Below are 27,521 nucleotides of genomic sequence, written 5' to 3' on the forward strand. Positions count from 1 at the left end.
TGTTAGCAGCAGTCAGCAAGTGCTTTTCTCTCTACAGAAGCGACTTGACGGGAACTAAGGGCTCTTCCGGGGGCCTCCTCCCCTGCAAAGACACAGAGCGCCATGTGCCACAGGTGGCGACAGGTGTTTAGAGGGAGCCCCAATGCCAACGATCAGGGCAAAACGTCACTGAATTTCTCTACCTAAAATCTGCTTGCTGGCTCCGAAGGCCTAAGGGTTACTACATCTTAACGCTTCCCCCCAGTCCTCCTAACTCCGTAGTAGAAAATGTCTGGATGCCTTTGCTCCTCGGCTCTGGTAGGGGTCCTGCCAAAAGCAAAGGGATGAGTAGATCTGACAACGTGCACAGCCCCATCCTGTTACCACCTGAGGGGAGCGCCTGTGTCTGCGGCTGTTTTGCTTTTGGGGAGGAGGACGCGGCACACAGGTTGAAGGGACGCCTGCCCAGGGGTGCAGCTGTGTCACTGAGCTAGAACTGCCTGCCTCCCCCCTGCCCCCGCCTCTGAGCTGCTCCATCACTCTGCTTCCCCATACTCCCACCGACCTGTGAGGGTCTCTGGATATTCTAAGGCTCAAGAAGTAATAGGACAATCAGAATATAAATACAAACCCATAAGGCAACATGAATAAACTAAGAAAAAGGAAACAAAGTGTCCTGAAAACAAAAGATTGGGTACTATGTCTCTGCACCACTGAGACATTAGTACCCAATCTTGGGGTTTTTTTTGTTCCATTTAGTAATTAGTTTTATAATCTGAAAACACTTATTCTGAAAGAGCATGGTAGCATCAGAGCCTCTTTTCAGTTTGGGCTTAAAAACTGACAGAGAAATATGGAATCCCTGAAGCTTTCTGTTCAGCTGTTTCACCCTGAGTTTGAAAGACAAAGTTCAGAAGTGCACCACATTTGCTCTAGAACTGATCATGCAACTTCTGTGTCAGTACTTTTGTGAACAGTCCTTCACGAGCTGTGTCTTCCCACGGCACCTGGGAGAGACGGCTGCCGTCTGCCCTGTGAATGGGGTTTCGCTAAACCTGTGCAGGATGGGATCCCTTCCAAAAGTGAGTCGTGTGGTTCTGCATTTAATCAGATCGTTAGCAACAACCCAGAGCTTTCCCCCAAACTTGGCGCCACACATAGAAACAAGCCAAACTGATGTGAAATATCATAATCTTAATCTATTATCTCAGATAAGTGACCAAGATAGGCTCTTCAACAGTGTAGTCTATATTCTAAAGGAAACAAAACACTTAATTGGCATTAGCATGCTCATAGATTATACACCCTCAGGGAAACTCAAAGAATATTAAAAGGAGCCGACACCTTCAGCAAAGTAGCGACGCATTAAAGTATTCTAACAGGAAGTCTTAAGTTTGTATGTGGGATGGTGTTTCGTCAAGTAGCTCACAATGCTGTCACATCTCCAACATTAGATTGCATACCCCCCCCTTCCCTCTGGGCCACGGCTTAAAGTGTAGCAAGTTCCAGGGACCTGCCACCAGATGGAGATGGTCAGCACCGCGATGCTGTTCATCGTACAGCGTCGATTAGCCACTTCGCAGCAGCCCTGTCCTCTTCCAAGTAACCACACTATCAACTTTACTACTTGCAGTAGCCTGTCCCCAACCTTCTGATCCAGCGCTTAACCTTAACTCCTTAACTCTACCTTGACCCGAGGAAGACCATGCTAATCAATCAGTCGTGTTACTCTGTATGTACCTATGCTTAACTGCTAGAACAGTCAACCAGTACATGGAAGGAGGAGGAACAGTGCCTCGGTCACTCTGGGGGGCAGTTTAGATGCTGTGAAATTAAACCTGTTCTAAGTGTACTTGTTTGAATTAACTGTATTGTAATATTATTTGTTGAATGTAGTAATTAGGTATTTATGAATATATTGCTGTAATTTCTGACAACATCCAAAAAATAAAATCTTCCTAAATCATCTTAAGAGAAAAATCTTTTCTATGTTGTAATAAGGCCAAAAAATAAAAATAAGAGCTCAACAATTACACAGCTTTAAGGTAAAGTGTGACGACACATTCGACTGTGCCTCGGCCAGGTTTTTAAGAGAAGGGGATTCGGGGTGAAATCTGAGATACACAGGACTCCTAAACTGCCACAGTAACATGTGGTTTCATTCTAGAACATTCCCCAGATTAACTCTGAAGGATTCTGCATAAGAGAGAGATGAAAAGACAAGTCCTGTCATCTCTTAAGTGATGGAGACCAGGTCTTCTGGGTCCTCATCCCTCCATGTGCGGCCCTTCGGTGCTTAAACCATAGCTGCTTGAGCAACCTGAAGTAAGTTTGTATTTTAAACACTGAAGGGTAAAAACACCAGCAGATATTCTTTAGGCCCAGTTGCTCACGCACGCGTACCCTTCATAACCCTCGAGATGGCATGTGACTGCTTTTGACTGACGGCGCTAGCATTGGAAACCAGCTGGTTACCGAACCTACTCATTACATGACGAGACGATCTCCCCCCCGCCGCCCCCTGCGGTAATGTACTTTTCTGTAAGGGACTGAGCAATGCTAGCGCTTAAACTTTTCCTCCTAGGGAAAAAAACCAATACCGTTACCTGAGCCACTGCTGCCTAGAACTGTCTTCCCCTCAGTTCATCAAGAACCATGTAATAGGCCCCACTTTTCCCCCTGGGGTCGTGTCTTCAGCTTCACTCATACACTCGATAACATGGAATTGATTTTCTCCTGACTTTCCTCTTGCTGATAAGCAACCCTTAGGGCCTCACCCAGAAACAGCCAAGAGAACAAGAGATACCCAGAGTGCCGGTCGGAAGTTGACAGTTGCCTGCTAAACCTCTCAAGTTTGGTCCATCAGGTCATTCTAGCCACTTGGCCTGCTCCCTTGCGTGGCAGTTATGCAGGAAAAAAACCCAACAGAGATGTGGGTTGATTCCATCTTTATTGTGTAGCAGGGCTTAGATGATAAATATGGGTTGCTGTCACTCGCCACTCATCTGCTGTCCTCCTCCGTGTGAAGAGCCTCTGTAGCAGACTAAATTTAGCCCCAGAGATGAGGGTCAAGAAGGGAGAAGAATGGCCGAGGCCACGTTACCATCCTGCTACATCTCCATCTTACCATCCTGCTACATCTCCGTCTTAAAAGCAACACCGGACGGCACCGAACACTCACCTGCACACAACAGTCCCGTGCAGGAGACCCAGAGCTCTGCTAGGGAAATCATTCGTTCTGCCAATGCTTTTCTCGTTCCCCATGAAAGGACAGCTGGCTCCCAGATACAGACATGGAATTACAGAATGTCTCGAGGACTAAGCACAAGCCTGTTGCTTGCCAACAAGGTTATGAACCCATCCCTTGATTCACTGCAGTTTTTTGCATACATTCAGAAGTAGTTCTAGAACTCTGGAAATGTGAGTACCTCTGTCACGTCCCGAGCGCTCAGGCCACCCGGTGAGCCTCCTGCTGGCAGACACGGGCCTCTACAAACCAGTCTCTGCCTACAAGTCCTGAGACTGGGAGCTGTCAGAAGGTTGCAGGTTCGTGCGGAGTTTGTACATGTGATTGAGCGCTTGTGTGAGGAAAGCCCCACTGGTGTTGATCTCCATCAAGGTCAAGTTATCCAGCTAAAACACAAGGGCAAACGGACCGGGTTGGTTGAGTCTTTAATTTCATGAAAGGTTAAATCTACTGGATAAAAAATAAGGAACCAATGAGTAATAATTTTCTGAAAGCCCCGCATGGCTAGTTATCCCTTCCCGCGACGCCCTAAGCAGACAAGATGCCGCGGCTGTCCCACAGAGCATCCGGCCTCCGTGGGCGGCCCACCGCATGCCCACCTTGGCGTGTGCCTCCTGCTGTCTCACGAAGCTGTCAGCAGACACCCGGAGCTTGGCTATGCGAGTGTCCCACACGTCCTTGATCAGGGTCCGGATCTCATCTGCTTTCGGGATGTCGTCTGAAGCACTAAAGGAAGCAAAAGGTGAAATAAATCGTATAAGGAAGCACTCAGTGAACTAAGGCAACTTCCAGGTAGAAGTAGCTTGTGTAAATGCTGCTTGGATTTAGGCAAAAATGCACAAGCTGTTCTAGACTCAAAATTGGTTTCGCTTTTTCAGTTTTTTAAAATGTAAGGATTTCTAGCGGTTAAGCTTGGTGCCAAGAAAATTCAGCCGTGATCCTCACCGAGTTATCTGTGCTCATGTTACCTGTCCCTGGGCAAGCTGTGGTACAAGGACTTCTGTTATTCACCAAAAAAAATGAGATCTTGGAGAAGCAGCTCTGAGTCGGTCCTCCCCTGACTCAGGATAACTGAGTGTTCTATGCTATAGAATTTCCATAGAGAATGAATTTCTTTCAAAGGCTGGCTCAGCGGTCATGACCTCTAATGCTAATACCCCATCTGTTATCCAAGGGCTACAACCCACTAGGGAAAGAAGACGAAGGCTCTGTGCCAGGCATTTCTATCCTCACAAAATCCCTGAAGGATAGGACTGTCCCACTCTACAGAGAAAACAAAGATACATTTGCAGAAGTCACAGAACAAATCGCAAATGAGCATAAACAGCACACCTATACACAGCAAATTCTGGGTAACAGTCTGACTGGAGCCAGCGGGGCCGCACTGAGAGCCTTCCTGTGTGACACATTTTTAAACTAAACTAACCTTTGAAGGAAGAGACAAACTAGAAGACAAAAGCAAAAGCCAACATCACTCATCACCAGGCATCCTAGGGTAAGCTGGCAGGGCTCTCTCCACAGGCTAAAATAGCTCAAGATGAGTAGATGGAGAATCAGTACTATACAATTGATACAGTAGATTTTATTTAAGACCCAAACATTTGGATCTTATGCTCTGAACAGCAGGTTAAAGAACAAAGGACCCCAGCTCCTCGTGAACTGCACTGCAGAACCGAGGTCCCTTCACTGAATGCATGGCTCTAAGGAATTATAAAACAAGGGTTTCGATAGGCACTGCGTACGTAACTCATTGAACTTCAAAAACTGAAGATGAACCGGCCTCCCCTCTGCTCCCATATTCTCCCTTCTGAAGTCACACTCCCCTACAAAAGCAGCCCTCTCATATCCTCCGGATAACGCCTACCTGCCTGAACACTCTCCTGGGGACGCCGCGTCCACCGCCCTGCCCTCACTCAGTCCATGCAGGTCCCAACAGCCCTGCTCCACAAATCCAGGCCCTTTCACCTTCTGTCCTTCTACCTATACTGCCCTCTCCCCTAGTAAATTTCCCTTCAGCCTCCAAGCCAGGGATCCCTTCTCTGGCAGCACCAGGCATGCGGGTTGCACCCCGACATACTCTGAACAGCATTAGCACACACTGCAGGGTTATACCACATCTGTCAACAGGGTCGCATCTCCTCCCTACGAAACTGGAACTCAAGCCTACATGACCATCTCCACTACCTGGTGGGACGCTTAGCATGTTGAATGCTGAGAATGTTGTGAACTACACAACTGCAGCCACATGTCAACTCAAGGACAAGTCCATGTGCAGATTTTCACCTGAATTCCACAGGTGGGCCCCCGGCCCCTGCTGCTCTTCGGGAGGCAGTAGGGAGCTTCCAACTTTGGTTCTGCTTCTGCTCTTGAATCCATCAGTGAAAAGGTGCTCAGGGCTTCAAAAGCTTGACATTGTGCAAATTACATTCTAAGTAGCCACACTTGCCTGCCCCCTGCACTGATGCATTCATTCATTCCACAAACATGTGAGTACCAGGCACTGTGCGGGGGCAGGCGAGACAGTCCCTGCCCATGAGACCTGGGGCGGGGGTGGAGAACAGCTCAGGCACAGCAGTTAGAGCATTACACCTGACAAGTGCTATAGAGGGGTGCAGAGCTGCCACGAGGACTGGTACACGTAACCTGGGAGGGAGGACCTGCTATGCTAAACCCGAGGAGGGAGCAGGGAACAGGTGGACTCACTGGGCAGAAGGACGGTGTACACACACACACACACACACACACACGTGTGCCTGTGCGCTCTGAGGACCTGGGCATGTGTGAAGAAGTGAAGGAGGCCAACGTGAGCCTGCGCCCTAGAGAATCGGAGGGAAGGACTGCAGAGAGTGGTGCGAGACGGGAGAAGGGAACCAGGCTATGCGGTGCTTCGAATACCATGATCAGGACTTCAGACTAGAGAGGCTCGGAGGAGCAGGGGACTCAGATGGCAGCTGTGTCTCTGCAAGGCCGCTCTGGCTGCAAGGCGGAGAATGAATTAGAAGCCCGTGGGGAGCCTGAACTGGATGAGGGGAAACAGTTTTGCCCCAGTGGACCTGCCTTCTAGCCCAGGGTCGAAGGAAAATGCGACCCCTGGCCCTTTCCTGTGCAAGAGATACAAGAACGCAGATGCACAGGCCCAAAGGAGAAAAGGGGTGCAGCTCGACTAATGAAACATTTGCAGTTAAGAAAAAGGCTACTGCTGGAGATGATGGGCTGATACTAGAGTCCAATATCAAGTGACGGGTAGGACGCAGAATGGAAAGAACCACGGGATCCACCAGGAGAGGGAAGGGTGGAGAAAGGGAAAAAAGAGAAACAGGGAGAGACAGAGCCCGGCCAGTGTGTGCGTGCCCACAAACGACTCCCAGACTACTGACTGAGGACCTGGGGGCCAAAGCTACCACTTCCCTCGGTAATGAGCGTGGAACACGAAAGGAGGTGGGCTGGGAACTGGGGGTTCCATCGTGCATGTGGGTTCGAAGAAGTGAGAGGTACTTACTGATTTAACAGGAGTTTGGTGAGCTCCATGTAGTGAAGGCTGGGCATAGGGGTAAAAGTTTCTTCCTTTCGTTCATGATCCCGAATCTCCTCCAACTTCTCTGAAATTTAGAAGTGTGTACATTCTACCATGACCACGAGCAAAATATAGTTTTAAAACCGTCCAAATTTACCAAGTACCTATATTACCTAGTCAATCAACTAAAAAGTACATTAAAAAAACCCACTTTTTGAAATAACATATCAGTAACTAGACATCACTGGGCCGATTTCCTCAAGCACTTCTCTTAGAGAAGGTGGTAGATTTGGGTTATTGCTGGGCCTGCAGAATATATGACTGAAAACAGTATGTCAGAGTCTGAAGTTCTTTTCTTAGGTAAAGAGTGAAGTATTCTACCTTTGATGCAAGCAGTGATGACAGTAACCAGTGACTGGAGAAATTTACTTTTATATTAAACCCTGTTCAGCAGACAGCAAGACAACTTACAACTAATACAGAGCTGAACGCCCCATGTCTGGAATCAAACTGCAGAGTCCAATTCCATCCACAGGAACAATCTCCACACGCCTCACCCCTCTCCCCTTCTGTCCTTCCCCCTGGCCTGAGAAAACCCGAGTCCTGAACCCGCCACTGCACGCTATGGCGAAGGGACACACAGAACTCTGCAGTGGGGCCTCGTGTGAAATGACTGGCCACGCATCTCCAGGGGCCCTCGGTGCTACCCTGCAATCCTTACACTCCCCTGCTCCAGACACCCTCTCACTTTCCATCCTGCCCGCCCTCTCCACGCTTTCTCCCCAACACCTTGCGGGGCTCCGCACACTACCGCCACCGCATCCTTCTAAGGGGCGCGCTGGACCTTCTCTCACCTGCACAGAACACCGCTTCGGCACCTGTCCCCACTCCTGAGTGATCCCTCTTACCCTCGCTATCGGAGCCGTCCATCAAACTCGATGCAACATCTTCCAGCTTAAAAAGAAAACCCTCCCCTGACACCAAATCCTTCTCCAGCTACCAACCCATTTCTCATGCCCTTCACAACAAAACTTCAAGAGTTCCCTGACATCGGCATTAACTGTTCGGGTGGGCGACTATCCCACCCTCTGACACGGCTCACCGAGGCCACCACCTCTGCTCGGCCAAACCCAACGGCCACATCTCAGGCCTTGTCACATCTGACAAGGGCCAGTCCTTGGGGTGTGTTTACCACTTGGCTTCTGGGTGACCACTCTCCCCAAGTTCTCCTCTCATCTCCCCGACTCCTCCAGGCCTTCCTGACCTCAACACACTGCAGGACAGAGCTCCTTCCCTCACCCCTTCTCCACTGCCTACACCCATATCCCACGTGTTCTCATCCCACTTCATTTAAACGCCACCTATGCTCTCATGACACCTTCCACACCTAGAATCCCAGCTCAGCCCCTCCCCTGACCTCCTGACTCAGGTGCCCCACTGCCCACAAAATTGCCACTCGGATGTCTAACAGGCACCTCCAGTGTCGCATGTTCAAACCCTCTCCCGGCTCCCACCCTGGTCCACACTGTCCCTGCAATGTCTCAGGAAAGGGCAGCCCCACCAGCAACCCCAGTGGGCACCCTTACCTCCTCTCTCTCATCCCATGGTCTGTCCTTCAGCAAATCTTGCTGACCCTTTTCTTCAAAATACGCCTAGATGCCAACCACATCTGCCTGCTTCCATCAACTCACTGGGCAAGCCACCCTGAGCTCTTGCCGGGCTAACCCCCTACCGCCCCCTCCCCACACTCATCTCCACACCACAGACTGAGTCTCTTTCTTCTCCACATCTAAATCAGAGTATGAAACACCTCTGTTCAAACCCTGCAACGAATCAAAAAGACCGACCATACCCAGTGACGGCCCGGAGTGCAACAACAGGAGCTCGTACGTCTCTGCTGGGGTTACAGGAGTGGCTCAACCACTCTGCAGGGCTCCTGGGCAGCTTCTAACAGAGCGAAGCACCGTCTGCCCTACGAGCTGCCAGTTCCCCGACTCTAGGTGTTTATTTACCCGAGGGAAATAAAAATACATACCCGCAAAAAGACTGAGACACGACTGCTCAAAGCAGCCTTCTTCACAGTAGCCTAAAATGGGAAACGACCCCAATATGCACCAACAGAAGGATGGGGGGGTCAAGCTGCGGAATCCTCACGCAACGGAGGAAACACTACTCAGCGGTAACAGCGATAACAGCATGACGCAATGACACGTGCAACAAGGGCGAATCTCAAAGACACTGTGATGAATAAGAGAAGTCAGAGGAAAACTGACATGCCAGACGATTCCATTCCCATGCCGTCCAAGAACAGGTGGAACCAATCTACAGGGGCAGGAGCAGCAGCTAGCTCCTGGGCAGGACCCACGGGATGACTAGTGATTTCCATGCCTCGTCAGCGCACGATTGCCCAGGCGTACGAGAGGCCTCAGGCAGACTGTCTCCACACCTTCCCTCTGACTCTGGCCCTCCCACGACACAGGCTGTTGCCCTCTAACACCTGGGTTAGAATAGGCCAAAACTGACAGAAAGGGATGCAGCGCCAACAGAACCAGGGCCTGGTGGGTGGGTGGGGAGGCCCCTGCTTAAAAAAACGCCCTTCAGAGCAGAAGGGACTGGAGTTTCCTGTCATGTTTCAGGACCACCAGATTCACACACCCCTTTGGGACAGGAAGTAAAGACAAAACGCGCGAGCAATCTTTCTTAAACTGTATTTGAGTGCACCTGGCTCCAAGTGTCCTAGCTTCTAGGAGGTAGGTACCCCCGGGTGATTTCCAAAGGGAAGGGGATAATCAAAACCTCTCAGAGGCTTTTCAAATTTCATATGCCCCCCAACCCCGACCCCAAATAAATGTGACATTCATTCTTTACTAGTAATGAGCCATTCATAGCTCCAGGTGAGAAAAAGACTGCAACGGTTCAGGAAGAAGACCGTGTGCCTCTTTGATGCGGTATTTTCTTCTCGGTTTTCTTCCAACAGCTTTACTGAGGCATAATCGATATACCATACCATTCACCCATTCAATGGTTTTTTAGTATATTCACAGAGTTGTGCACCCATCACTTCAATCAACTTCAGAACATTTTCATCACCCCAAAAGGAAGCCCATAATGGTTCCATCACCTGCTCAAACCCTCATCTTTAGGCAACCACTAATCTTCTTTGTCTGTGGATCTGCCTGCTCTGAACAATTCATATAAATAGAAGAATACAATAGTTGGTCTTTGTGTCTGGTTCTTCTCCCACTTAATGTAACATTTTACAGGCTCATCGGGACTTCCCTGGTGGCGCAGTGGTTAAGAATCTGCCTGCCAATGCAGGAGACACGGGTTTGAGCTCTGGTCTGGGAAGATCCCACATGCCACGGAGCAACTAAGCCCGTGCGCCACAACTACTGAGCCTCCGCTCTAGAGGCCTGTGAGGCCGTCGTGCCTAGAGCCCGTGCTCTGCAACAAGAGAAGCCACTGCAATGAGAAGCCCACGCACCACAACAAAGAGTAGCCCCCGCTCACCATAACTAGAGAAAGCCCACGCGTGCAGCAATGAACACCCAACAGCAGCCAAAAATATAAATAAAAAATAAAGGTTCATCTATGTCTGCACCCTGTGTCACAACCTCATCCACTTAGGTGGCCAAAAACAATATTGCCTTGGATGGACGATGCCTTATTGTCATGCATTCTCTCTCATGTAAGGTAACGACTCTGCTCCTCATGCTGGTCTCTGGGTTTTAAAAAAAATTTTTTTGATATATTTACTTTTATTTATTTATCTTTGGCTGCATTGGGTCTTCGTTGCTGCATGCAGGCTTTCTCTAGTTGCGGCGAGCAGGGGCTGCTCTTCATTGTGCTGCACGGTCTTCTCATTGCAGTGGCTTCTCTTGTTGTGGAGCACGGGCTCTAGGCATGCGGGCTTCAGTAGTGGTGGCACACGGGCTCAGCAGTCATGGCTTGCAGGTTCTAGAGCGCAGGCTCAGTAGTTGTGGCGCATGGGCTTAGTTGCTCTGTGGCATGTGGGATCTTCCCGGATCAGGGCTCAAACCTGTGTCCCCTGCACTGGCAGGTGGATTCTTAACCGCTGCACCACCAAGGATGTCCCTAGACTTTAAAATAAACACAGTTACAAGAGACAAAGAAGGACACTACATAATGATCAAAGGATCAATGAAAGAAGAAGATATAACAATTGTAAATGTATATGCACCCAACATAGGAGCACCTCAATATATAAGGCAGATACTAACATCCATAAAGGGAGAAATTGACAGTAACACAGTAACAGTAATAGTAGGGGGATTTAACACCCCACTTTCATCACAGACAGATCATCCAGACAGAAGATCCATAAGGAAACACGAGCCTTAAATGACAAATTAGACCAGATGGACTTAATTGATATTTACAGAGCATGCCACGCAAAAGCCACAGAATACACATTCTTTTCCAGTGCACGTGTAACATTCTCCAGGATTGATCACATGCTAGGCTACAAAGCAAGGCTCAGTAAATTTAAGAAAACTGAAATCATATCAGGCATCTTCTCCGACCACAACACTATGAGATTAGAATCAGCTAGAAGAAAAAAACTGTAAAAACACAAATACGTGGAGGCTAAACAATATGTTACTAAACAACCAATGGATCACTGATGAAACCAAAGAGGAAATTAAAAAATACCTAGAGACAAATGAAAACAAAATCATGACCATCCAAAATGTATAGGATACAGAAAAAGCAGTTCTAAGAGTGAAGTGTATAGCAATACAATCTTACCTCAGAAAACAAGAAAAATCTCAAATAAACAACCTAACCTTAGACCTAAAGCAACTAGAGAAAGAAGAAAAAAACAAAACCCAAAGATAGTACACTGAAATAATAAATATCAGAGCAGAAATAAATGAAATAGAGACAAAGAAAAAATAGAAAATATCAATAAAACTAAAAGCTGGTTTTTTGAAAGGATAAACAAAATTGATAAATCTTTAGCCAGACACATCAAGAAAAAAAGGGAGAGGGCTAAAATAAATAAAATTACACATGAAACAGGAGAAGTTACAACAGAAATACAAAGGACCATAAGCGCCTACTACAAACAACTCTATGCCAGTAAAATGGACAACCTAAAAGAAACGGACAAATGCTTAGAAAGGTACAACCCTCCAAGACTGAACCAGGAAGAAACAGAAAACATGAACAGACAAATCACAAGTACTAAAAACGAAACTGTGATTAAAAAACTCCCAACAAACAAAATTCCAGGACCTGATGGCTTCACAGCTAAATTCTATCAAACATTCAGAGAAGAGTTTAACACCTAACCTTCTGAAACTATTCCCAAAAATTGCAAAGGAAAGAACACGCCCAAACTCATTCTATAAGGCCACCATCACTTTAATATCAAAACCAGACGATACCATAAAAAAAAGAAAATTACAGGCTAATATCACTGATGAACAGATGCAAAAATCCTCAACAAAATACTGGCAAACTGAATTGAACAATACTCTAAAAGGATCATATACCACGATCAAGTGGGATTATCCCAAAGTTGGAAGGATTTTTCAATATCTGCAAATCAATCAGTGTGATACACCACATTAAGAAACTGAAGAATAAAAACCTTATGATCAGACTTTCCTGGTGGCGCAGTGGTTAAGAATCTGCCTGCCAATGCAGGGGACACGGGTTCGAGCCCTGTTCTGGGAAGACCCCACATGCCGTGGAGCAACTAAGCCTGCACGCCACAACTACTGAGTCTGCGCTCTAGAGCCCACGAGCCACAACTACTAAAGCCCACGTGCCTAGAGCCTGTGCTTTGCAACAAGAGAAGCCACCACAATGAGAAGCCTGCGCACCACAACGAAGAGTAGCCCCTGCTCGCCGCAACTAGAGAAAGCCCACGCGCAGCAACGAAGAACCAAGTAAGCCACAAATGAATAAATAAAACAAAAACAAACAAAACCATATGATCATCTCAATAGATGCAAAAAGGGCTTTTGACAAAATTCAACACCAGTTTATAATAAAAACTCTCCAGAAAGTGGGCATAGAGGGAACCTACCTCAACATAATAAAAGTCATATATGACAAATCTACAGCTAACATCATACTCAACGGTGAAAACCTGAAAGCATTTCCTATGAGATCAAGAACAAGATAAGGGGCTTCCCTGGTGGCGCAGTGGTTGAGAATCTGCCTGCTAATGCAGGGGACACGGGTTCGAGCCCTGGTCTGGGAAGATCCCACATGCTGCGGAGCAACTAGGCCCGTGAGCCACAACTACTGAGCCTGCGCGTCTGGAGCCTGTGCTCCGTAACAAGAGAGGCCGCGACAGTGAGAGGCCCGCGCACCGCGATGAAGAGTGGCCCCCACTTGCCACAACTAGAGAAAGCCCTTGCCCAGAAACGAAGACCCAACACAGCAAAAATAAATAAGTAAATTAATAAACTCCTACCCCCAACAACTTCAAAAACAAAAAAAACAAACAAAAAAAACAAGATAAGGATGTCCACCCTCTCCACTTTTATTCAACATAGTTTGGAAGTCCTAGTCATGGCAATCAGAGAAGAAAAAGAAATCAAAGGAATCCAAAGGAATCCAAATTGGAAAAGAAGTAAAACTGTCACTGTTTGAAGATGACAGGATACTATACAAAGAAAATCCTAAAGATGCTACCAGAAAACTGCAAGAGCTGATCAATGAATTCAGCAAAGTGGCAGGATACAAAATACATACACAGAAATCTGTTGCTTCTATACACTAACAACGAAAGATCAGAAACAGAAATTAAAGAAACAATCCCATTTACCAGCACATCAAAAAGAATAAAATTCCCAGGAATAAACCTACCTAAGGAGACAAAAGACCTGTACTCTGAAAACTTTAACACACTAATGAAAGAAATCCAAGATGATACAAACAGATGCAAAGATATACCATGTTCTTCAACTTGAAGATCAATGTTGTCAAAATCACTATACTACCCAAGTCATTCTACAGAATCAGTGCAATCCCTATCAAATGAACAGTGGCATTTTTCACAGAACTAGAACATTTTAAAATGCGTATGGAAACAAAAAAGATGCAGAAGAGCCAAAGGAATCCTGACAAGAGAAAACGAAACTTGAGCAATCAGGCTCCCTGACTTCAGACTATACTACAAAAAAGCTACAGTAATCAAAAAAGTATGCTACAGGCAAACACAAAAAATATAGATCGAACACAAAACATATAGATCAAAGAAAGCTCAGAAACAAACACACAAACTTATGACCAATTAATCTACGACTAAGGAGGCAAGCCTACACAATGGAGAAAACACAGTCTCTTAAATAAAGGGTGCTACACTGATGCACAGTGTACCAGTGTGTACAGGACAGCTACATGCAAAAGACTGAAACTAGAACACTGTCTAACAGCATACACAAAGATAAACTCAAACAGAATTAAAGACCTAAATGTAAGGCTGGGATACGAAAAACTCTTAGAGGGAAACATAGGCAGAACACTCTGACATAAATCACAGCGAAATCTTTTTGATCTGTCTCCTCAAATAATGGAAATAAAAATAAACAAATGAGACCTCATTAAACTCAAAAGCTCTTGCAAGCAAACAAAACCATAAACAAAACAACAAGACAACCCACAGAATGAGAGAAAATACTTGCAAACGTTGTGACCGACAAAAGCTTAATCTCCAAAATTTACAAACAGCTCATGCAGCTCAATATCAAAAAAACCCCAAACAACCCGATATAAAAATAGGGGAAGACCTAAATAGACTTTTCTCCAAAGAAGACATACAGAGGGCCAAGAGGCACATGAAAAGATGCTCAACATCGCTAATTATAAGAGAAATGCAAATCAAAACTACAATGAGATACCACCTTATACCAGTCAGAATGGCTAACATCAAAAAGTATACAAACAATAAATACTGGAGAGGGTGTGGAGAGAAGGGGACCCTCCTATGCTGTTGGTGGGAATGTAAATTGGTACAGTAACTATGGAAAACACTATGGACATTCTTTAAAAAACTAAAAATAGAGCTACCATAAGATGCAGCAATCCCACTCCTGGTCATATATCTGGAGAAAACCACGGTTCGAAAGGATACATGCACCCCAACGTTCATTGAAGTGCTGCTTACAATAGCCAAGACAGGGAAGCAACCTAAATGTTCACCCACAGATGAATGGATAAAGAAGATGCGGTACATATATACACTGGAGTATTACTCAGCCATCAAAAGGAATGACATAATGCCATTTGCAGCAACACAGACAGACCTGGAGATTATCATACTAAGTAAAGTAAACCAGACAGAGAAAGACAAATATCATACAATACAGCTTATATGCAGAATCTAAAACAAAATATGCAAACTGACTTATTTACAAAATAGAAACAGGCTCACAGACTTAGAAAATAAACATACAGTTACCAAAGGAGAAAAGTGGAGGGGAAAGATAAATTGGGAGTATGGGACTGACATACACACACTACTATATTTCAAATAAATAACCAACAAGGACCTACTGTATAAAACAGGGAACTCCGCTCACTATCCTGTAATAACCGAAATGTGAAAAGAATTTGAAAAAGAGTAGATACGTGTATATGTAAAACTGAATCACTATACTGTATACCTGAAACTAACACAACATTATTAATCAACGAAACCCCAATATAAAATAAAAATTAAAACCAAAACAAAAATAAATGGGACCTCATTAAACTCAAAAGCTTTTCACAGCAAAGGAAACCATAAACAAAACGAAACGACAACCTACAGAATGGGAGAAAATACTGGCAAAGGATGTGACCGACATGAAATCAATCTCCAAAATTTACAAAGAGCTCATGCAACTCAATATCAAAAAAGCAAACAACCCTATCAAAAAATGGACAGGAGACCTAAATAGCCTTTTCTTCAAAAAACACATACAGACATCCACAGGCACATGAGAAGATGCTCAACATCGCTAATTATTAGAGAAATGCAAATCAGAACTATAATATCACCTCACACCAGTCAGAACGGCCATGATCAAAAAGCCCACAAACAATAAATGCTGGAGAGGGTGTGGAGAAAAGAGAACCCTCCTATGCTGTTGGTGGGAATGTAAGTTGGTGCAGCCACTGTGGAGCACAGTATGGAGGTTCCTCAGAAACTAAAACTAGAGCTACCATATGACCCAACAATCCAACTCCTGGGCATATACCCAGACAAAACTATAACTGAAAAAGATACACGCACCGCTGTGGTCATGGTAGCACTGCTTACAATAGCTGAGACATGGAAGAAACCTAAATGTCCATCTTCATAAAGAAGATGTGGTACGTATATACAATCAAATACTACTTGGCCATAAAAGAGAACGAAATAATGCCATTTGCAGCAACATGGATGCAACTAGAGAGTATCATACTACGTGAAGTCAGAAAGAGAAAGACAAATACCATGTGATATCACTTACACGTGGAATCTAAAATATGGCACAAATGAACCTATCTACAAAACAGAAACAGACACAGGGATCAGATTGGTGGCTGCCAAAAAGGACGGGTGAAGGGAGAGAGCTATGGACTGGGAGTTTGGGGTTGGTAGATGCAAACTATCATACTTAGAACAGATAAAAAACAAGGTCCTAGGGCTTCCCTGGTGGCGCAGTGGTTAAGAATCCGCCTGCCAATGCAGGGGACACGGGGTCGAGCCTTGGTCCGGGAAGATCCCACATACCACGGAGCAACTAAGCCCGTGTGCCACAACTACTGAAGCCCGTGCACCTAGAGCCCGTGCTCCGCAACAAGAGAAGCCACCGCCATGAGAAGCCCGCGCACCACAACGAAGAGTAGCCCCGCTCGCTGCAACCAGAGAAAGCCAGTGCGCAGCAACGAAGACCCAATGCAGCCAAAAATAAATAAACTTTTTAAAAAAAAAAAAAAAACAAGGTCCTACTGTTTAGCACTGGGAACTACATCCAACCTCCTGGGATAAACCATAATGGAAAAGAATATTTTAAAAAAAGAATGTATGTATGTGAATCACCGAATCACTTTGCTGTACAGCAGAGATGCACACATTATACATCAGCGATACTTCTATTAAAAAAAACAAATAAAATAATTCCATTTGCAGCAACGTAGATGGACTTGGAGATTATCACACTAAGTGAAGTAAGCCAGACACAGAAAGACAAATATCACATGATATCACTTATATGCAGAATCTAAAATAAAATATACTTAGAAAACAAAGTTACAATTACCAAGGGGGAAAGGTGGAGGAGAAGGATAAATTGGGAGTAGGGGACTGACATATACACACTACTACATTTCAAATAAATAATCAACAGGACCTACAGTGTAACACAGGGAACTCTGCTCACTATCCTGTAATAACCGAAATGGGAAAAGAATTTGAAAGAGAGGAGAGACATGTATATGTATAACTGAATCACTTTGCTATACACCTGAAAATAACAACGCTGTTAATCAATTAAACTCCAAAGTAAAAGAAAAATTAAAACAAAAATAAACAAATGGGACCTCATTAAACTCAAAAGCTTCTGCAAGCAAAGGGAACCATAAAAACGAGAAGACAACCCACAGAATGGAGAAAATACTTGCAAACGATGCCACTGACAAGGGATCACTCTCCAAAATTTACAAACAACTCATGCAGCTTGATAAACAAATAACCGCATCAAAAAATGGACGCAAGGGCTTCCCTGGAGGCACAGCGGTTGAGAGTCCACCTGCCGATGCAGGGGACACGGGTTCGTGCCCCGGTCCGGGAAGATCCCACATGCCGCGGAGCGGCTGGGCCCGTGAGCCACGGCCGCTGAGCCTGCGCGTCCGGAGCCTGTGCTCCGCAGCGGGAGAGGCCATAACAGTGAGAGGCCCGCGTACCGCAAAAAAAAAAAAACATACAGACGGCCGCAGGCACATGAGAAGATGCTCAACGTCGCTAATTATTAGAGAAATGCAAATTAAAACTACAATGAAGGCTTCCCTGGTGGTGCAGTGGTTGAGAGTCCGCCTGCCGATGCAGGGGACATGGGTTCGTGCCCCGGTCCGGGAAGATCCCACATGCCGTGGAGCGGCTGGGCCCGTGAGCCATGGCCGCTGAGCCTGCGTGTCCGGAGCCTGTGCTCCGCAACGGGAGAGGCCACAACAGTGAGAGGCCCGCGTACCGCAAAAACAAAAACAAAAACAAAACTATAATGAGATATCACCTCACACTGGTCACAATGGCCATCACCAAAGAGTCTAAAAACAATAAATACTGGAGAGGGTGTGGAGAAAAGGGAACCCTCCTACACTGTTGTTGGGAATGTAAACTGGTACAGCCACTATGGCAAACAGTATGGAGGTTCCTTAAAAAAACTAAAAATAGAGCTACCATATGACCCAGGAATCCCACTTCTGGGCATATATATGGGGAAAAAACATGATTCGAAAGGATACATGCACCCCAATGTTCATTGCAGCGCTGCTTACAATAGCCAGGACATGGAAGCAACCTAAATGTCCTTTGACAGAGGAATGGATAAAGAAGATGTGTTACATATATACAAAGGGGTATTACTCAGCCATTAAAAGGAATGATATAATGCCATTTGCAGCAACACAGACAAACCTGGAGATTATCATACTAAGTAAAGTAAGCCACACAGAGAAAGGCAAGTATCATATGATACGGCTTCTATGCGGAATCTAAAACAAAATATACAAATGGACTTATTTACAAAACAGAAACGGACTCAGAGACTTAGAAAACAAACTTACGGTTACCAAAGGAAAACGATGTAGGGGAAGGATAAATCGGGGAGTGTGGGATTGACATATACAGTAAGTTTCCCACATACAAACGAGTTCCATTCCACGAGGGCATTCGTAGCCCCATTTGTTCACAAGTCCAACAAAGTTAGCGTAGGTACCCAACTAACACAATAGGCTATATAGTACTGTACTGTAATTGGTTTATAATACTTTTCACACAAATAATACATAAAAACAAACACAAAAAATAAACATTTTAAATCTTACAGTACCCTGAACAGTACAGTAGTACAGTACAACAGCTGGCATAGAGCTGGCATCGAGTGAACAGACAAGAAGAGTTACTGACTGGAGGAGGGAGGGGAGGTGGGACATGGTAGAGCTGAAGGACCGTCAGCAACAGGAGACGGAGGGCAAGCCGCAATGTCACTCACGCCTGACGTTCACGGCACAGGTTCTGGTTCTTTGCTGGATCGATTCTATCTACCCTCTTGAAAAAACGATCCAGTGATGTCTTGGTAGTGGCTCTTTTTGTCTCCTCACACATGACACGGTAGCACTGGACTGCATTCTGATCGGCTGCTGCAACCTTCGTGTACCGTTCTGTGTTAGGGTCCTGTGCCTCAAAAACCAACAGTGCCCCCTCAAATAAAGGAAATCCCCTTGCAATTTCCTGTGTTGTGAATCTCTTCGATTCTTCAGTTACTTCTTCCTCTTGTCTTTGTCCTTTCTCTGGGCCTCCAATTCCTTCAGGTCTTCACTAGTAAGCCCCTCGTGCTGCACAGCAACGAGTTCAATGAAGCTGTCCTCTTGCAGATCTAGCGCCAGCTTCTCGCTGAGGGTCACTACGTTGCTGAAGACTTCTTTGGACTCCTCATCCACCTTCTCAAAACCAAGAAAATCGTGAACAAACTGTGGGCAAAGGTTCTTCCAAACCCCTTTCATGGTGACGGCCATAATATCATGCCAAGAAAAGTCAATCTTTTTTACGGCCGTGTAGATGTTACAGTCCTTCCAAAACTGTCACAAAGTTGTGCCTGTTGGTCACTTGCCTTTACTGCCTGACGAAAGTGTGACGTAAATAATATTTCTTGAAAGTCACTACAACTCCCTGGTCCATATGTTGGATGAACGACATAGTATTCAGTGGCAGATGCACTACTTTGACGTTGGGATGAAAGTCATTCATGAATGGGGGGTAGCCCGGATCACTGTCGAGCAGCAAAAGAATGCTGAACGGGATGTCCTTCTCCAAGCAATGTTTCTCTACCTCTGGGATAAAGTGGTGGAAAAACCAATCCTGGAAAATGGCCTGTGTAACCCAGGCTTTGGGGTTACTCTTCCACACAACAGGAAGAGAGCCCTTGGCTACGTTTTTAAGGGCTCTTGGGTTCTCTGAATGATAAACTAACAGAGGCTTCAGCTTCATAGCACCAGAAGCATTGCCACCAAACAACAGAGTTAGCCTGTCCTTTGCTGCTCTATAGCCTGGCATCAACTTTCCCTCCTTGCTGATGTAACTTCAGTCCAGCATCCTCTTCCACTACAGTCCTGTCTCATCCACACTAAACACCTGCTCGGGTAAATTCGCGCCTTCATCAATAATTTCTCAAAGCGTTTCAGGAAATTCCCGGGCAGCTATCGTATCTGCACTCGCTGCCTCACCACTTACTTTTCCCTTGTGAAGCTGGCTCCAGCCTTGAACCGATGAAACCAGCCGTGGCTGGCATTAGAAGATGTGCCCTCTGATTCTTTGCCGTGTTTCTTCTGCAAGGCTTTTGGCTTTCTCTTGAATCAGCATTAAGCTGAGTGGGACTCGACGCTGATGCTGATCCGCCATCCACCTATTGAGAAGTTTCTGCACCTCCTCCATCACTTTTCCACGCTTCTTTGATATCACTGTCAACATCATCGGCACAGCAGCCTTCACACGTTCCATGATCTTGTCCTTCTTCTTTAGGATCGTGCTGGTGGTTAACGATTCTTGTTATGAGAACGAGCGACGTCTGCCATCTTTTCGCCTCGCTCCACTCTCTCAATTATTTGCACTTTTGTTTCTACTATTATTGCTTGGCGCTTCTTAGCAGTACCAGCTACATCACCGCTGCTTTTATGCCTGCTTCCGGACATCCTGGGCTTGAAATAAAGATACTGTACTAGCGTACTCTATACAGTAAAGTACACCAAAGCACAACCACTTGTAGAGGATGCACGCACATGGCAATGTACGACAGACACGTGAACTAACAGACATGACTGGACATGTGAACGCACGTTCCCATCTTTGAAAGTTCGCAACTTGAAGGTTCATATGTAGGGACTTACTGTACACACTACTATATTTAAAATACATAACCAACAAGGACCTACTGTACAGCACAGGGAACTCTGATTAACATTCTCTAATAACCTAAATGAAAAAAGAATTTGAAAAAGAGTTCATACATGTATAACTAAATCACTTCATTGTACATCTGAAAATAACACAACATTGTTAATCAACTATACTCCAATATAAAATAAAAATTAAAAATAAAAAACAAAAAGGGACTTACCTGGTGATCCAGTGGGAAAGACTCTGAGCTCCCAATGCAGGGCACCCTGGTTTGATCCCTGAACAGGGAACTAGATCCTGCATGCATACCAAAACTAAGAAGCCTGCAGGCCACAACTAAGAAGCCCACATGTCAAAACTTAGAAGCCTGCATGCCACAACAAAGACCTGGCACAGCCAAAACAAATCAATAAAAAATAATAAATTCTTAAAAATTAAAACAAAAACAAAAATAAACAAATGGTACCTCACTGAACTCAAAAGCTTCTGCAAGCAAAGGAAACCATAAGCAAAATGACAAGACAACCCAAAGAATGGGAGAAAGTATTTGCAAACGATGTGACCAACAAAAGATTAATCTCCAAAATTTACAAACAGGTCGTGTAGCTCAATATCGAAAAATCAAACAACCCAATAAAAAAATGGGCGAAAACCTAAATACACTTTCCTCCAAAGAAGACATATAGACGTCCACAGGCACATGAAAACATGCTCAACATCGCTAATTCTTAGAGAAATGCAAATTGAAACTACAATGAGATATCACCTCATACCAGTCAGAATGGCCATCATCAAAAACTCTACAAACCATAAATACTGGAGAGGGTGTGGAGAAAAGGGAACCCTCCTACACTGTTGGTGGGAATGTAAATTGGCACAACCACTATGGAGAACAGTATGGAGGTTCCTTAAAAAACTAAAAATAGAATTACCACATGACCCAGCAATCCCACTACTGGTCATATATCTGGAGAAAACCATGGTTTGAAAGGATACATGCACCCCAATGTTCACTGCAGTGCTGCTTACAATTAGCCCAGACGTGTCAGCCACCCAAATGTCCATCAACATATGAATGCATAAAGATGATGTGGTACATATACACAATGGAGTATTACTCAGCCATTAAGAAGAATGAAGTAATGCCATTTGCAGCAACACAGATAGACCTGGAGATTATCATACTAAATGAAATAAGCCAGAAAGGGAAATACAAATACCATATGATATGAGTTACATGTGGAATCTAAAATACGGCACAAATGAACCTACCTACAAAACAGAAGCAGACTCACAGACATAAGAGGTCATACTTGTGGTTGCCAAGGGGGAGGGCGGTGGGGGAGAGGGATCAAATCGGAGTTTGAGGTTAGCAGATGTAAACTATTATATAGAGAATGGATAAACAGCAAGGTCCTACTATACAGCACAGTGAACTATACTCAATATCCTGGGATAAAGCATAATTGAAAAGAATATAAAAAATGAGTGTACGTGTATAAATGAGTCACTCTGCTGTACAGCAGTGACACAACACTAAATCAAATATACTTCAATAAACAAAAAGTTTTTTTAAAATCTTGAAAAATCTAGTCCATTTCAAGCAAAAATCAAATTTCTAAGGAAAATAAGGGAATATTTAAAGCTTCTATCATGGGAAAAAATGCACTATGGAAATATCTGTCTTGCCACAAATAAATGATCTAATGTACCACTCTTTAGGAAAAAAGGAATGTATATATGTGTACATATGTGAGTCACTTTGCTGGACAGCAGAGATTAGCACAACATTGTAAATCACCCATGCTAGCACAGGGAGATCAGCTCGGTGCTTTGTGACCACCTAGAGGGGTGGGATAGGGAGGGTGGGAGGGAGATGCAAGAGGGAGGAGATATGGGGATATATGTATATGTATTGCTGATTCACTCTGTTATACAGCAGAAACTAACACACCATTGTAAAACAATTCTACTCCAATAAAGATGTTAAAAAAATCACCTATGCTTCAATTAAAAAAATTAAAAAATAAAAAAAGAATGAAATAATGCCATTTGTAGCAACATGGATGAACCTGGTGATTAACATATTAAGCAAAGTAAGCCAGACAAAGACAAATATCATATATCACTTATATGAAGAATCTAAAAAAAGAGAGAAATGAACTTATTTACAAAACAGAAACAGACTCACAGACTTAGAAAACAAACTTATGGTTACTAAAGGGGAGAAATAGAAGGGATAAATTTGGACTTTGGAACTGACATATACACACTACCACATCTAAAATAGATACCCAATAAGCACCTACTGTATAGCATATGGAACTCTGCTCAATATCCTAGTAATCTAAATGGGAAAAGAATTTGAAAAAGAACAGATACATGTATACGTATAACTGAATCACTTTTCTGTACAGCAGGAATTAACACAACATTGTTTTGTTTATTTATTTATTTGGCTGCGTTGGGTCTTTGTTACTGAGCGCCGGCTTCTCATTGCAGTGGTTTCTCTTGTTGCAGAGCACGGGCTCTAGGCACGTGGGCTTCAGTAGTTGTGGCACACAGGCTCAGTAGTTGTGGCTTGCAGGCTCTAGAATGCAGGCTCAGTAGTTGTGGCACACAGGCTTAGGTGCTCCGTGGCATGTGGGATCTTCCCAGACCAGGGCTCGAACCCATGTCCCCTGCACTGGCAGGCGGATTCTTAACCACTGCGCCACCAGCAAAGTCCCAAACACAACATTGTTAATCAACTATACTCCAATATAAAATAAAACTTAAAAACAAAAATAAACAAACGGACCTCTTTAAACTCAAAAGCTTTTGCACAGCAAAGAAAACCATACACAAAACGAAAAAACAACCCACAGAATGGGAGGAAATATTTGCAAATGATGTGAACAAAAAATTAATCTGCCAAATTTAGAAAGATCTCATGCAGGTCAATATCAAAAAAAAAAAAAAAACAAAAAAACAACCCCATCAAAAAACAGACAGGAGACCTAAATAGCCTTTTTTTTTTTTTTTTTTTTTGCGGTACGCAGGCCTCTCACTGCCGTGGCCTCTCCCGTTGCGGAGCACAGGCTCCGGACGCGCAGGCTCAGCGGCCATGGCTCACAGGCCCAGACGCTCCGCGGCATGTGGGATCTTCCCGGACCGGGGCACGAACCCGTGTCCCCTGCATCGGCAGGCGGACTCTCAATCACTGCACCACCAGGGAAGCCCTAAATAGCCTTTTTTCCAAAGAAAACATACAGACGTCCACAGGCACATGAGAAGATGCTCAACATCTCTAATCATTAGAGAAATGCAAATCAAAACTACAATGAGATATTACCTCACACCAGTCAGAATGGCCACCTTCAAAAAAACCTACAAACAATAAATACTGGAGAGGGTGTGGAGAAAAGGGAACCCTCTTGCACTGTTGGTGGGAATGTAAATTGATACAGCCACTATGGAGAACAGTGTGGAGGTTCCTCAGAAAACTAAAACTAGCATTGCCACATGATCCAGCCCATTCCACTCCCGGGCATCTACCAGCACAAAACTTAATTCGAAAAGATCCATGCACCCCAATGTTCACTGCAGCCCTGTTTACAATAGCCCAGACATGGAAGCCACCTAAATGTCCATCGACAGAGGAATGGGTAAAGAAGATGTGGTACATATACACAATGGAATATTACTCAGTCATTAAAAAAAGAAAGAAAGAATGCCACTTGGAGCAACATGGATGGACCTGGAGATTATCATACTAAGTGAGATAAGTCAGACAGAGAAACACAAATATATGATAACATTTATATGCGGAATCTTAAAAAAAAGATACAAATGAACTTATTTACAAAACGTAAACAGACTCATTGACTTAGAAAACAAACTTACGGTGACCAAAGCGGAAAGGTGGAGGGGAGGGATAAACTGATAGTTTGGGGTTGACATATACATACTATGATATTTAAAACAGATAATTGGGGGGGAGGGAAAAAAGATAATCAATAAGGACCTACTGTACAGCACAGGGAACTCTGCTCACTATTCTGTAATAACCAAAGTGGGAAAAGAATTTGCAAAAGAGTAGATACGTATATATGTACCTGAATCACTTTGCTGAACACCTGAAACTACCACAACACTGTCAATCAACTATACTGCAATATAAAACTAGAATTAAAATTAAAAAGTTTGTGGAAATATCTTAAAATCAAAACCTTAAGTAGAATTTGTACACATACCCCAAACGACCATTACTAACAGTGGTCCGCGGCCTCGCGCAGCTGAGGCTGGGAAGCATTCATTGATTTCACCTGATGAGCGACGCCGCGTCCCTGGAAGGACCGCTTGCCTCCACCCGCGGGAGGGCGACCCCAGCCCCCACGGCCCGCCCCCCCACCACACCCCGCTCCCCCTCCACGTGCTCACCCACGTCCATCCACTCGGGGGGGAGCAGCCGACACTTCTGTCTCTGTTTCAGGTTGATCGCCAGCCACAGAGGCACCTGCACTGGTAAGCCGGGGTTGAAAGGCCCCAGGTCGCCCTGCAAGCAAACACACACACACACCGTCCCTCAAAACTGCATCGCTGGACCTCTGCTGTCCACGGGCTTGAAGCCCGAGCGCGCTCTCGGCCACACTGCGCCCCACCGCTCATCTGCGCTGGGTCCCGAACGCCGCCAGACGACACCTGTGGGCGCTGGACCCGCCGCCCAGCCCCCCTCCCGGAAGCGGGAACCGACCAGGGAGAGCCGGAGGCCCGGCGGGTCTCACCCCGATGAGGTAGATCTTGTCCAGACTGAAGTTCGGGATGATGGTGACCAACTCCTTCTCGGCCAGGAACTCCACCTCGGCCGCGTCCATGGCGGGGCCCGCGGCCAGCCCGGGACTCGCCGCCGCCGCCTCCGGCCCCTCAGCGTCCGGGAAGACGCGCTACAGCCGCCGCTTTCCCGCCACCGAGCAATGCCCAGCCTCTGGCCGGAAAAAGCCTCGGCCGGCCTATAGAAACGCGGCGTTCTCCGCGGGGCGGCGGAAGGCGGGGACCGCGGATGCTACGAGCCCGCGGATTGGCGAGCCTGAACGAGGCTGCGAGCGGACCCCGCCCCTCTCGTGGGCAGGCCCCGCCCCCTCCCGTGTCCCGGCCCGCCCCTCCCGTGGGCCAGCGCGCCTGGCGCTGCCGGCCCACCTGCACCTCGTACAGCCTTTGGCGTCCCTTCACCTGCCCCGGGCGCCCGCCCGCCCACACCGCGAGTCAAACTGCGGGTGGGCTTCGGGGCCAGGAGTATATGCATGTAATTGGTTACGGTGTGACCTGGCTACACAGACGCGGCCCCCGGGCCGGAGCGAGCGAAGGCGTTGTTTCCTTTAACTTCACAATCTTCTGTCTTCCCTGTACACGGGGTTAATATCTATAAAAAAAGATTCCTGGGAATTCCCTGGCGGTCCAGTGGTTAGGACTCCGCGCTTTGGGCCCGCGTTGATCCCTGGTTGGGGAACTAAGATCCCACAAGCAGCGCGGTGCGGCCAAAAGAAAAAAAACCCGCAGATTCCTCCACTGCACCCACATATTCCAATTCGGAAACCACGGGGGAGAGGCTCACAATTTGCACTTTGGCAAACTCCCCAGGTGAGACTCGTGAAGGGTCAAGTTTCCCCGACTGGGGAAAATAACGTATTGATGAGCTCATCTGTTGGCCATTCCGGGTGCCCTCTATACCGTGGGCTCATGTGAACCTTTACAACAGGGGTTCTAAGACCCGCCTCTGTCAGCATCCCCTGGGAGATTCCGAATGTTCACATGCACACACCTGCAGACTTGTGATTCAGGGGTCTGGGTGAGGACAGAGTGTTGTTTTTAATCAGGGATTTCGATGGGGTGATAATAGGCCAGGAAAACTTCCCGGGAGGTGAAGCAGCTAGAAGAAAACTGGGGTGGGGTGGGGGTGGGGGGTCAGGAAGGGGCGGGGGGGGGGAGTTGAGTTCAACACCATGATCATTAAGCGCTAAGAAAAAACATATGTGACAGGATGATTTCAGGGTTCTAGATCCCAGCAGGAGAGCTGCCTCACCCCAGAAAACAGCACGCTTTCCTCTCTAACCACCCTGAAACCTGCCCCATGTCAGGTTGTCGGGAAGATGAAATAAGGCCATACTTCAGTTCTGCTCACTCGCATGGCCTGGAAAGTTGTCTGTTGTTTATCTGCATTGGAAGCTGCCATTGCAGGCCTGGAGATTTCCTTCATTGTGTCATTTATAAAGACAAATACTTTCAAAGAAAATAAAAGATCCCTCGGGATGCTGTGTGAGAGCACGTGACCACTCTGAACTTCAGTCTCTTCATCTGCAAGCGAGGTAGGAAGAGGAGTACCCAGGGGGGTTGGGGGGAGGGGAAGCTGTAGGCCACCTGGCCCCTCCTAAAATAGAAGCTCCCTCAGTCATCTGCAGAGAGCCTGTGCCAGCCTGTCTGGGTTTTGACTGATGCGGGAATGTTTTCCTGACTGGCAAATATCTTCTGCGTTTCAAATTGGGTGAGGCTTCCCTCGCTGATTTTCGCAAAACGTTTTGTAAAAGAGCAAAGGAAAAAAGCTGGCTGGAAAGCCGAGGTTCAGAGAGGCCTCAGCAGAATGGGCAGGAGAGCTAGCAGAGCCCGGTACCTTGGTGTCCTTATGG

The 27,521-nt window shown here is 45.8% G+C and overlaps 1 protein-coding gene across 4 annotated transcripts; it reads right to left on the reverse strand.

Annotated features, from left to right (window-relative positions):
- Positions 1 to 2,910: 2,910 nt before the first annotated feature.
- Positions 2,911 to 25,907, reverse strand: GINS2 (GINS complex subunit 2). Of its 4 annotated transcripts, none has more exons than XM_060132506.1 (6): positions 25,626 to 25,907; positions 25,282 to 25,396; positions 24,957 to 24,983; positions 6,726 to 6,825; positions 3,826 to 3,952; positions 2,911 to 3,612 (listed from the first exon to the last, which is right to left on the reverse strand). In XM_060132506.1, exons 1-6 carry the CDS (start codon positions 25,713 to 25,715, stop codon positions 3,487 to 3,489), a joined length of 585 nt encoding a protein of 194 aa, XP_059988489.1. In that variant the 5' UTR covers positions 25,716 to 25,907; the 3' UTR covers positions 2,911 to 3,486. The 4 variants fall into 4 exon arrangements, with proteins under 4 accessions (XP_059988489.1, XP_059988490.1, XP_059988491.1 ...); XM_060132508.1 differs by having other exon boundaries at positions 3,470 to 3,673; XM_060132509.1 differs by having other exon boundaries at positions 3,470 to 3,676.
- Positions 25,908 to 27,521: the final 1,614 nt, after the last annotated feature.

Source organism: Lagenorhynchus albirostris, chromosome 19 (genome assembly GCF_949774975.1).
Source record: "Lagenorhynchus albirostris chromosome 19, mLagAlb1.1, whole genome shotgun sequence".
NCBI lineage: Eukaryota > Metazoa > Chordata > Mammalia > Artiodactyla > Delphinidae > Lagenorhynchus > Lagenorhynchus albirostris.